This window comes from Panthera tigris, chromosome B3 (assembly GCF_018350195.1).
Source record: "Panthera tigris isolate Pti1 chromosome B3, P.tigris_Pti1_mat1.1, whole genome shotgun sequence".
Lineage (NCBI taxonomy): Eukaryota > Metazoa > Chordata > Mammalia > Carnivora > Felidae > Panthera > Panthera tigris.
In genome coordinates, this window is record NC_056665.1 from 118,403,661 (window position 1) to 118,415,879 (window position 12,219).

At 37.0% G+C, this 12,219-nt stretch overlaps 1 protein-coding gene across 4 annotated transcripts in view; it reads left to right on the forward strand.

Annotated features, from left to right (window-relative positions):
• The window catches only part of ZNF410 (zinc finger protein 410), a 49,745-nt gene that overhangs the window by 11,362 nt on the left and 26,164 nt on the right, over positions 1 to 12,219 (forward strand). For all 4 annotated transcript variants that reach the window (XR_006218985.1, XM_042990081.1, XM_042990082.1 and 1 more), the window contains exons 2-5: positions 1,345 to 1,527; positions 2,496 to 2,631; positions 6,780 to 6,998; positions 8,182 to 8,373. Coding sequence is in view for 3 of the 4 variants with exons in the window: in XM_042990081.1 (XP_042846015.1) it covers positions 1,495 to 1,527; positions 2,496 to 2,631; positions 6,780 to 6,998; positions 8,182 to 8,373 (580 nt within the window). In the remaining variant the exon portion in view is untranslated. The remainder of the gene's footprint in view (positions 1 to 1,344; positions 1,528 to 2,495; positions 2,632 to 6,779; positions 6,999 to 8,181; positions 8,374 to 12,219) is intronic.

Genomic DNA, 12,219 nt, shown 5'->3' on the forward strand with positions numbered 1-12,219 from the left:
AAGTTGGAGGAACCTTAAGGATAACTTAAACAAACATTTGGTAATTTCTTGGCTTCTTGAGATGAGCTGGAATTGGGGAAGAGGAATTCTTAAATCCTGGTGTTCCAAGATCAGATGTAGATAGATGTAATCACCATTCATGCCAACCTGCTCTGTAGGTGTGAGTTCTGGTTCTGCAACTTAATAACTTAAGTGATGTACTGAGCCTTGGTTCCTTCTTCTGTGAAAAAGAGAGATGGATAAATCACATTGAACTATTTTGTATAGTCATTGCATAAGAAAAAACACATGTGAAAGGAAAAGTCAGGAATTTATGATACTTGGTTTTATGTGGGGAACTTAAATAAAAGGACACTTTCACTTACATCTTATGAATTATTTTTTTACGATGAAAATGAGGATTTCTGGAAGCTAGCAAGGGGGAGAGGAAGGAACCAAAAGGGCAATGAACAGAAATGAAAATTTATTCAGGTACTTCTATATGTTCTTTTTGTAGAGTAAGTCTGCCTTTTGTAACTTTCTAGTCAACCTTGGTATTCATTGAAAATTCCCATCCTGGGTACATTTTACGCTGTATGGTTAGTTTGTATATAGCAGTGTTCCCAATTTTAGCAACAATTGTACAAAATAAAGTGGACTCATTTGTCAAAATTCTGAAAAAAAATTAAGCTATAAGAAAGTAAGAATTTTAATTATGGGGGAAAACAGCTGCATCGGGGTCCCAAGGGTACTACTTTTGGGAAACACTGTTCAAATTTTCACTGTGTAACTACTTTTAGAAAGATGGGGAAATTGAGAAAAGAAAAATAAGTCACACCAGTGTATACCACCTAACATAGCTACTATCATAGTTGTGTAAATTCCCTTTTACCTTCTTAACTAGTTTTAATAATAGCAAGTGTATACTTCTGAATTTTGTTTTTGTAATTTAACATGTCATTAGCATTTTTTGTTGTTGTTGCATTGTTTTCATAACCGTATTTTTAAGTGACAGTGCCATAACCTAATTAACTATTCCCTGAGTGTTGGGTATATATGTCTATTTATATCTTGCTTGCAGTTGTTTGTTATCACAGATGCTAACAAGAAATTCTTTGGGCACATACCTTTTTCCATTTTTAAGAACTTTTCTAAAATAGATATTAGAATTAGGAATTCTCTAAATACAACTTTTAATGGATTTTGACACCTGTTGGGTTTGTTCTATTTAAAACAAGTGTTTGGGCTGAATTAGTTATTTTTTGCTTGTTGTGATTTTTGGATACGTGGAGAAGTGCCTTTGTTTATTTAGCTGCATTTTTTCACTACTCTAATTCTCTCTTTCTCTCTCTTATCTTTTTTTAGGCTAAATTGATTATCCACTCAGCACAGCATCTTACAGGAAAAGCATAGCATTTCCTAAAGGAATATGAGCATAGCAGGAAGGTGTCATTGACTCTGAATTAAATTTTTAACCTGTCCCCTCAACAGCTACAGGATTTGGAAGCTGAATCAATGTTATCAGATGAGTTAGAATCCAAACCAGAGGTGAGCCAAGGCAACACTTTTTGTTTATTTATTTATATTTTTTTGTGGGCTATCTTCCAGAGTTCGTCCTTAGTTCAGGAGTCAGCCAACTTTTTCTATAATGAACCAGATAGTAAATATTTAAAGTTTTTGTGGGCTGTATGGTTTTGATTATAACTACTAGTTTGTTATTTTTTCTATCACTAAATACTTTAAAAACTTTGTTTTTACCTATCACTTTTTATATTTATTTAAGTGAGTGTAAGTTGGTATACATCTAGGTAATTGCATAATGACAAAATTTTTATATAGATGGTGTATATGTGTATGTGTATATACATATGTAAATTTTTACTGCCACAACCATTTTTAAATTAATTTTGTATATGTCTGAAAGTGTTTTCTTCCTAAATGTGATTAGATGATTTAAACATTTTTTCTTTTTATTCATTTTTCTCACAGAATTTTAGTATATCTGTGTTGCATAGTGGAAAGTTCAATGAATTTGGAATCAGGGTACATAAGTTGGAAGACTTACTTCTCCTAAGTAGTCATGTGATCTTAGACAACTTATTTGATGTCTTCAACTTGATTCCTTGTCTTTAAAATACATGTTCAGTCTTAACTGAATTATACTGATGATTAAATGAGCCAGTACTCAAAAAAGTGCTTTGTAAAACGTAATCAGTACAATGCAGTTGACTTCTTAATAGCCTTCATTTAAAAATAAAATTATTTTTGTATTTTCTCTGATAGAAGGTAATAGAGGTTAACTTAATTATATAATTCAGCTTTTCTTTAGAACAGTGCACTTGATAAAAATAACTTTAAATGTTATTTTATATAGTTAATCTAGTTTTTCTATGAATGTGGTTGAGACTAGCAAGCAATGAAGACTTAATTACATTATCAACTTTTGGTAAATTCAACGGTTTAGATTCATTCCTAACAACTTGTATTTTTCAATATTGTCTCCCCCACACCCTCAGCTCCTGGTACAGTTCGTTCAGAATACATCCATCCCATTGGGACAGGGGCTAGTAGAATCAGAAGCTAAAGACATTACTTGCTTGTCCCTCCTTCCGGTGACTGAGGCCTCAGAATGCAGTCGGCTAATGTTACCAGGTAAAAATTAAGATCACAAGAAATAAGATAAGCAAGTCTTAAGAGCTTAGCCTGCTCTGTGATACTGGTGAGATGAGATAACTGACTGGTAGCAACTGTAAAAATTAGGAATCATGGAGAATAAGCAACCACGGAAGTCACAAGTGCATTGGTAATTTAAGCTATAGTAATGGATAGGATCATTCATAGAATGTGAGAGTGAGAAGAAAAGATCAAGGTGGAATTCCCTATTCAAGGTACAGGGTATAAAGCAGGAGAGCCTGCTGTAAAGCAGGAGAATCAATGTGTCAGATGCTTCTGAGAAGCCCATGAGATAGGGACTATCCCAATGAGATAGGGCCAACAAGGCCATTGTTGACCTTGGCAGGACCTGCTCCATGGAAAGAGAGTGGAAAGCCAGGCTGGCTGCAGTGGGTTGAGGTATCAGTGCAAGCTAAGTGTAGTTGAGGAAGTAACTACACTTTCTAAAGGCTCTCTTGCTAGGGGAGGAAAAAAGAAGGACAGAAAGTAGATGGCAGAATTCTTTTTTAAGGTCTGAAATATTTGAAGATGGTTTTATGCTAAGAGGAAAGAGCCAGTTAGAGCAGAAAGAATGGATAATTAGTGGGGAGTCTCTAGGAGAGGTAGGAGGAGGCAGAATGCTGATCATGGGTAGTGAGATTAATTTTGGATGGGGAAAAGGAGATCCTATCACTTGACTATTAGAAGAACATTATTTTTGGATGCAGTGAATTCTTTATTTTCTGGAAATTGAAATGTTTAAAATTTGGAATGCTGTAAAACCTTGGTTTGTGAGCATAATTTGTTCTGGAAACATGCTTGTAATCCAAAGCACTTATATATCAAAGTGAATTTCCCCATAAGAAATAATGGGAACTCAGATGATTCATTCCACAACCCAAAAATATTCATATAAAAATGATTATAATACTGTAATATAATACAAAATAATAAAGAAAATACAAAATATAAAGAAAAATAAAGTAACCTGCACTTACCTTTGAAAGCCTTCGTGGCTGGCGTGAGGGAGACGAGAGAGGAGGGTTATTATGTATGATGACTTTCATTATCACTAATGGAATCACTGCTATCTATTGGCTCAATGGAGTCTTTTTCTTTTTCCTCAACTTTAACAAGGAACCTATCCAATGACCTAGAATTGAAGCAAAACATTCTTAAGCTTACTTGTGGATGGAAAAGCAAAGGACTGACTGTCCATAGGTGCTTTGAAGTGACAAAAAATACACTAGTGCTAGCTGTGGTCACCTTCCAATGTTCTGAAAAGTCACTGATTTCTGACAAACACCATGGCCTGAGACCAAGCATGTGAGCATGGGAGGCCATCACCCACCCACAATCCCACAGTGAGCAAGTGAACGAGAAAGAGAGAGAGAGAAGAACCACTGGCTTAGTTGTGATCACGTGACGTTCGGTGTCACATATTACTCATATTGCAAGACATTGTTCATTTATCAAGTTAAAATTTATTAGAAATGTTTGCTTGTCTCGCAGAATACTCACAGAACAAGTTACTCACAACGTATTGATATTAAATCAGGGGACAGTCACCTATTGGTGATTAGTGATAACTTGTATGTTACAAAGTCTTCTGGTTACTATCCTCTAGTGGTATTCTTTTTTGATTTTTTGAAGTGACTTTAAAATCTTTTTCAATGTTTAAAGATTCAAGAATGATAGATATATTCAACCAACCAATGTTGACTTAAGGTTTCCATATCTAGCTGGCTCCTAGCTTTCCCATATCTTCTATCATTCAGCTCCTGTTTTTCGACTGGTATGTAGGAGTTTTTCCAAATCCTTGTGGGTTTTCAATATGTGTAAATTTCCATGTGCTAATAAATTTTGATCTTCATTAGGCATAAAAAAATTTTTTGTCTCCTAATTTAAATTTGTTGAATATTTTAACAATAATGAAGTGAAAAGAGGAACAAAAGCATCTACATTAACTTTTAGTTTTAATTCTGATTAAAAATATTTTATTTATTTTATTTTTTTTAAGTTTTTGTTTAATGGGGCACCTGGGTGGCTCAGTTGGTTAAGTGTCCCACTCCCGATTTTGGCTCAGGTCATGATCTTGTGGTTCGTGGGTTCAAGCCCTGTGTTGGGCTCTATGCTTGCAGTGTGGAATCTGCTTGGGATTCTCTCTGTCTCTGTATCTCTGCTCTTCCTCTGGTCATGCTCTCTTTCTCTTTCAAAATAAATAAAACTTTAAAAATTTTTTAAAGTTTTTATTTATTGATTCATTTAAGTAATCTCTACACCCAATGTGGGGCTCGAACTACAACCCTGAGATCATTAGTCATGTGTTCTTCAGACTCAGCCAGCCAGGCACCCTGATTAAAAATATTTTAGATAACCAGGGCGCCTGGGTGGCGAAGTCAGTTAAGTGTCTGACTTCGGCTCAGGTCTGATATCACCATTTGTTAGTTTGAGCCCCGCATCAGGCTCTGTGCTGACAGCTCAGAGCATGGAGCCTGCTTTGGATTCTGTGCCTCTCTGTCTGACCCTCCCCCACTTGCACTCTGTGTCTCTCTCTCTTAAAAATAAATAAACATTAAAAAATAAAAATATTTTAGATAACCAATTATCAATAATAATAAATGAAAATCTATGTACTTACCTCCTAGTTCATGAAACATAATATTACAAACACAAACATACCTGCACATACCTCCCTAACCTTATTCCCCTCCATCTTAAATATATGTGTATCATTCCATGAATGATATGTATGTTTTCTTTTTAGTTGGGATATGTCATAGATACAGAAAAATATAAAACCATATGCTTAAGCATTTTGAAGAATTATTATAAAGAAGATACCTACCACCCAATCAAGAAGTAGAACCTTGCCAGCTACCAGGCCCTCCTTGGGTTCTTCCCTCGTAAAGACAACCTCCGTGTTTCAATAGGTCACCACTATCCTCAATATTTTGACCATTATTTGTTTTCCAAGTTCAGCCATCCAAGTCTAAGCAATGCAGTTTAATCTTAGGTGTTTTCAGACTTTAAATGAATGAAACTGTACGTTGTTATACCTTTTTTCCGTTAACTGTAGTTGTGAGATTAATCTTTGTCTGTAGAGCTGTGGTTTGTTTGGTTTGTTGTTTAGTTTGTTGTTTGTGGTTTGTTTGCTGTATAGTGTTTTGTTATGTGAGTGTAACCACAACTTCTTTGTCCATAACACTGTTGATGTATATTTAGTTATTTTCCAGCGTTGTACTATGACAAACAGTGCTGCTATGAACTTAAAAATTTTTGTGTGTGTATGGTAACATATACGTAACTTAAGATTTACCATTTAAACCAGTTACCCATTTTAACCACTTAAATCTACCATTTAACCAGTTCTGTGGCACATTCATATTGTGCTACTTCATTAGGTTTTGAAATGGCAACACCATCCCTAGGCTTCCACTTTCATTCCTATAATCTTATTTGTTATCTCCTTTAAAAAAAAGGAAAAAAAATTACCTGCCTTTTATAAAGATGAATGAAACCCCTGAAGACATTGGATGCTTTGTCACTGTAGTGCAGTTGCTCATTTCATTGCAGCCAAAACCTTTGGAAATTCATCCCTGCCCTTAGAATAAAGTTCTAGAGAGCAGGTCTTCTGAATTACTTCTTTACATTTCAGTGTAAATCTAGAAGTATAATAAAACATATTGGCGATTCTATAAAATTTCAATTATTTCTCAGGCTGTGTTTTTTTCCCCTAATGACTCAACAGAGCTGTCACATACATGCTATAAAAATTAAAGGGAGGGACTTCTTCCCAAGAAAAATAAAAATTTAGATGCTATTCTTGAGTTAGTATTCATTGTATAACTATATTTTTCAAGGGAAAAGTGCTAATTTCTGACCTCAAAGACAAACGTTTGTAATGTCCAAACGTGGATGGTTGGTTGATAGTTACTGCCGAGTGTCAGACAAGTCTATCCTTCACATTTCAGCTGACTCCCTTTAAAACTTAAAGTTATCTCTTTGTTCTTTCTTGAGGCAAATTTTGTATTTGTAAAATAAAAATGCTGCTGCATAAGGGATGTTCTAAGGGTATTAGAGGCTACGTTTGGTGAGCTCCTTGGAGATAGGTGCTACGTAAAGCCATGGTATTTTCCCTTTGCTAGATGATACTCCAAGTCATACAAACTCCTCCAAGGAGGTCCCTTCCTCGGCCGTGTTGAGAAGCCTTCAGGTGAATGTGGGTCCAGACGGAGAAGAGACGAGGGCTCAGACTGTACAGAAGTCCCCGGAGTTTTTGTCCACTCCAGAGTCTCCTAGCTTGTTGCAAGATCTACAGCCAAGTGATAGCACTTCTTTTATTCTTCTTAACCTAACAAGAGCAGGTATCCTTTATCCTTTTCTGAACTGTGCTAATGCTTAAGGAAAAAAACTGGGGGTGGGGCATATTTAATTCAGTCATACTTAAAAGAAGCCTTATTATTTTAGAGAATTGGTATAGTCTGGTGATCAGTAGAATGTGTAGAGGGAGAAGGCAGACTCTAGGATGACTCAGAAGTTTCTTGTTTGGGAAATTCGGTTGTGCCATTCAGCAAGATAACCCAAGAACAGAGTTGTGGGGAGGATGATTAGTTCCAGTTGTGCTTGTTGATGTTGGGATCAGAGGGACATTCATGAGGAGGTGTCCTTTAGAGAGTTAGAAACAGGAATCTAAAGTTCTAGAATTGTCTGTGTGAAATAAGTTGTTTTGGTGCTTGTCAGCATTCAGGAAATATATGAAACAACGAACATGGATTCTTTGATTCAGGAGCATAAACAGAAAAGATGGCAAATCTGGGATCCTGAAAAAAAAAACAAAACACAACACTTAAAAGGGTAACAGAAGAATGGGAAGAAGTTGCTAGAGAGGGATAAAGAAAACAGAAGGAGAGTGGTGTGGGAGAAGCCAAGAGAGGGAGAAGTCTTAAAGAAGAAAGGTAGTACAAATACCACAGGATGGGATAGTGAGACGAGGGCTGGGAAGTGTGTGTATCTGGTGACCTCTGCAAGAGCACTTGTTATTGAGGTGGTGGAGGTATGGAGGCCAGGGTTAGAGGTGGGGAGTGGATAGCAGATGAGAAAGTGGATGCAAAAGTTAGAAGTTACACTTGTTTAGGAAACTTGACAGTGAGACAGTGAATAGCTACAGAAGTACTTGGGATTTTTTCTTCTTGTTAAAATAAAAATGGGCGAGACAGATTTAAAGGCTATAAAGGGAGACTGTAACATGGCCAGTAGGGAGGAATGGCTCGCAGATGGCCGAGAGGAGATAACTGAAGGATAGGGTCAGCATACTAGAGGTGAGGGTTAGCTTGTTTGCCAGGGAGGACAGCTTTGCCTCAGAAACAGGAGGAGGTAAGAAAAGCCTGTTGGCTGGGAGTGAAAAGGTGATAAAGTAATGTTGTAGGAGAACAGAAGCCTAAGGTGAGAGGTGAAAATCTGGAATAGCTGATTTCAGGACACATGAGGCAGGGCCAATAAAAGGATTACTTGATAGGTATCTTTCACATATCCTCTTTTTTCTTCCAGGTCTGGGCTCTTCAGCTGAGCACTTAGTATTTGTACAAGATGAGGCGGAGGATTCAGGGAATGATTTCCTCTCCAGTGAGAGCACGGATAGTAGTATTCCATGGTTCCTCCGGGTTCAGGAGTTGGCTCATGATAGTTTGATTGCTGCTACTCGCGCACAACTGGCAAAGAATGCAAAAACCAGCAGCAATGGTGAGTCCCCTGTGGTGGGTTTTTTGGTTTTTTTTTTCATTTTCAGTATTCTGTGTGCAGATTTTGGTAATGCAATGCCTGTATTTCGAGTTGACCATAATCCAAGTTATTTTATTGGTGAGAGCAGAAGGCTAGAAATGTGTAAATTATCTTATTTTCTATAAAATAACATAACCATGTGCAAAATGTAGTTACGCTAGCATCCTCAGTTGTCAGCTTTAAATAACGTACAGAGCCCTTTTAAAGGGAAAACATTTCCCAGATCTTGATGTTATCTTGAATTGTTTTTATTATAATGTTCCCTATACTTAGAGCTTTTATACCACTACAACATCAAAACAGTTTCACCAATTAATAGACATAAAATTACAAAACCAGTGAAAACAAAGTTAATAGTCAGTGTGGCAGATAATGGTGTTTTGCTGAAACTGAATTGCTACTCGTTGCAATTTAGAAATTTTAGTAACTACCGCTGCGTTTTTTGGCAGGGGAACCAGTTCATCTCATGACCTCTAAATATCCAAACAGGCTGTAGTGCTATTTCTTTTCAGTTCAGCATGCCCGTACTCCTTACTCTGTGCCACTTTTCTCTATCTAGTAATTTTCAAATGTGGTCCTTGAACCATCAGCATCACCTGGAAACTTAGAAATGCAAATTGTCAGGTTCTCGTCCTACTGAATCAGAAACATGCAATCTTTTAGTGAGCCCTCTCTGTGGTTCCAGTGCATGTTAAAACTTGAGAACCAGGACTCTATTTAAAGCACTCCGAAACCAGTGCACAACCTTTGCTTATGCCATAATAGTTTTTGTTTTAGAGCTGCTTCTATATTTCTCTCTAATCTGTGACAATTAAGGTACTACAGCAAATTATTAAGGTGCACACTATCATTATCACAAACCAAACTTAAGCCCTGAAATCTTACATTGGTACCTAGCTATTTAGAGCTCGTGAAGATGATCTAGAATATGCTTATGATTATTTTGTGATTAACATGCAAGTGAAAATTAAAAACTTTCTCATACAGGGGTGCCTGGGTGGCTCAGTCATTTAAGCTTAGGTCATGATCTCCCAGTTCATGAGATAAAGCCCCACGTCGGGTTCTGTGCTGACACTGTAGAACCACCTTGTGATTCTCTCCCTCTCCTCTCTCTCTCTGTCCCTCCCCCATGCTTGGTGTGCGCGTGTGTGTGTGCACACGCTCTCTCTCAAAATAACTAAACTTAAAAAAAAAAAAAAAAAAAACTTTCTCGTACAGAACTGAAGGATTCCTGAGAATATTTCAGAGTATTCCAGTTTTAGAAACATTAACCTAAATCTTTCCTGTATCAAGAACTCCAGACTACTTTTTTTTTTAAAGTTTTTCTTTAGATTCCAGTTAGTTAACATAGAGTGTAATATTAGTTTCAGGTGTACAGTGTAGTGATTCAACACTTTCATATGTCACCCAGTGGTCGTCACAATAAGTGCCCTCCTTAATCCCCATCACCTGTTTCACCCATCCCCTTACCCATCTCCCCTCTGGTGACCATCAGTTCTCTATAGTTGAGAGTCTGTTTCTTGGTCTGCCTCTCTCTCTTTTTCCCCCTTTGCTTTTTTGTTTTGTTTTTAAAACTCTGTGAGTGAAATCATACAGTAGTTGCCCTTCTCTGACTTATTTCATTTAGCATAATACTCTTTAGCTGTATCCATGTCATTGCAAAGAGAACTTCAAACTTCTGTTAGGTTCAAAATAATTAGCTCTGCTTTGACTACTGTAGTGCTGCTTAGCTTGGTCCCTTTTACTATTTTGGGGGGCTCTAAAGTTCAGATTCTTCCTGAGATGCTTTTCCTAATCTGTGGATCCCAAAACCTTCAGCATCTCTTTGTTGCATTACGGAAGTAGTGTTGTATGTGCCATTAAGAAGCTGTGTAGGGAGGGAACTTGGGATTTGGAATTGGAGACCTGGGATCCAGACCTGGTGCTGTCATTAACTAGTTCTCTGCCTGGGGAATTTAAACTCCTTACCTTCAGTTTTCTCTTGTTCAGAACATAGAGATCAAGTAGCTTACCAGATTTGGTTGTTTTAGATATTTAAATAAGATTCTGTCTGGGAAATGCTTTATAATTAACAAAGCATTTTGTGATATTTTCATTACTCTCAAACTATGTTAACTTACTACCCAAACAACTACTTTGTATGCTAAAATATAAAGTCAGCCCAAATATATGACCATCTTCTATTTTGTCAATGAGATGATTTCATAAAACCTTTTTGGGGGGCTAACTTAGATATATAAACCTTTAGGCATGTAGTTAAAATTAAACATTGAAAGTTTAGTTTTTTGAAAATTATATTGTCTATTTATTTATTTATTTATTTATCAAATTAGCTAACATACAGTGTAGTCTTGGCTTCAGGAGTAGATTCCCATGATTCATCACTTACATACAACACCCAGTGCTCATCCCAACAATTGCCCTCCTCAATGCCCATCCCCAGCCCATTTTTTTTCCCCAGCCCCCCCAACCCTACCCCCGTCAACCCTCAGTTTGTTCTTTGTATTTAAGAGTCTTATGGTTTGCCTCCCTCTCTGTTGGTATCTAACTTTTCTTTCCCTTCCCCTATGGTCTTCTGTTAAGTTTCTTAAACTCCATATATGAGTGAAATCCTATGGCATCTGTCTTTCTCTGGCTTATTTCTCTTAGCATAATACCTTCCAGTTCCATCCATGTTGTTGCAAATGGCAAGATTTCATTCTTTTTCATTGCTGAGTAGTATTCCATTTAATATATATACCACATCTTTATCTGTTCATCAGTGAGTGGACATTTGGGCTCTTTCCATAATTTGTCTACAGTTGGTAGTGCTGCTATAAACATTGGGGTGCATGTGCCCCTGTGAATCAGCACTCCTGTATCCTTTGGATAAATTCCTAGTAGTGTTACTGTTGGGTTATAGGATAATTCCATTTTTAATTTTTTGAGAAACCTCCATACTTTTTTCCAGAGTGGCTGCACCGGTTTATATTCCCACCAACAGCGCGAGAGGATTCCCTTTCTCCACATCCTCACCAACATCTCTTGTTTCCTGACTTGTTAATTTTAGCCACTCTGACCAGTGTGAGGTGATATCTTAATGTGCTTTTGGTTTGTATTTCCTTCATGATGAGCAGTATTGAGCATCTTTTCGTGTGGTTGTTTGCCATCTGGATGTCTTCTTTGGAAGTGTCTATTCCAGTCGTCTGTCCATTTCTTCACTGGATTATTTGTTTTTCGGGTGTTGAGTTTGGTAATTCTTTATAAATTTTTGATACTAACCCTTTATCCAATGTGTCATTTGCAGATATCTTCTCCCATTCCGTAGGTTGCCTTTTAGTTTTGTTGATTGTTTCCTTTGCTGTGCAGAAGCTTTTTATTGTGATGAGGTTCCAATAGTTCATTTTTGCTTTTATTTCCCTTGCCTTCAGAGACATGTCATGTAAGAAGTTGCTGTGGTCAAGCTCAAAGAGGTTGCTGCCTGTTTTCTCCTATAGGATTTTGATGGTATCCTGTCTCACATTTAGGTCTTTCATCCATTTTGAATTTATTTTTGTGTATAGTGTAAGAAAGTGGTCCGTTTTCATTCTTCTACATGTTGCTGTCCAGTTCTCCCAGCACCATTTGCTAAAGAGACGGTCTTTTTTCCATTGGATACTCTTTCCTGCTTTGTTGAAGACTAGTTGGCCATATATTTGTGGATCCATTTATGGGTTCTCTAGTCTATTCCACTGGTCTTTGTGTCTGTTTTTATGCCAATACCATACTGTCTTGATGATTACAGCTGTGTAATACAGGCTAAAGTCCGGTATTGTGATGCCTCTAGCT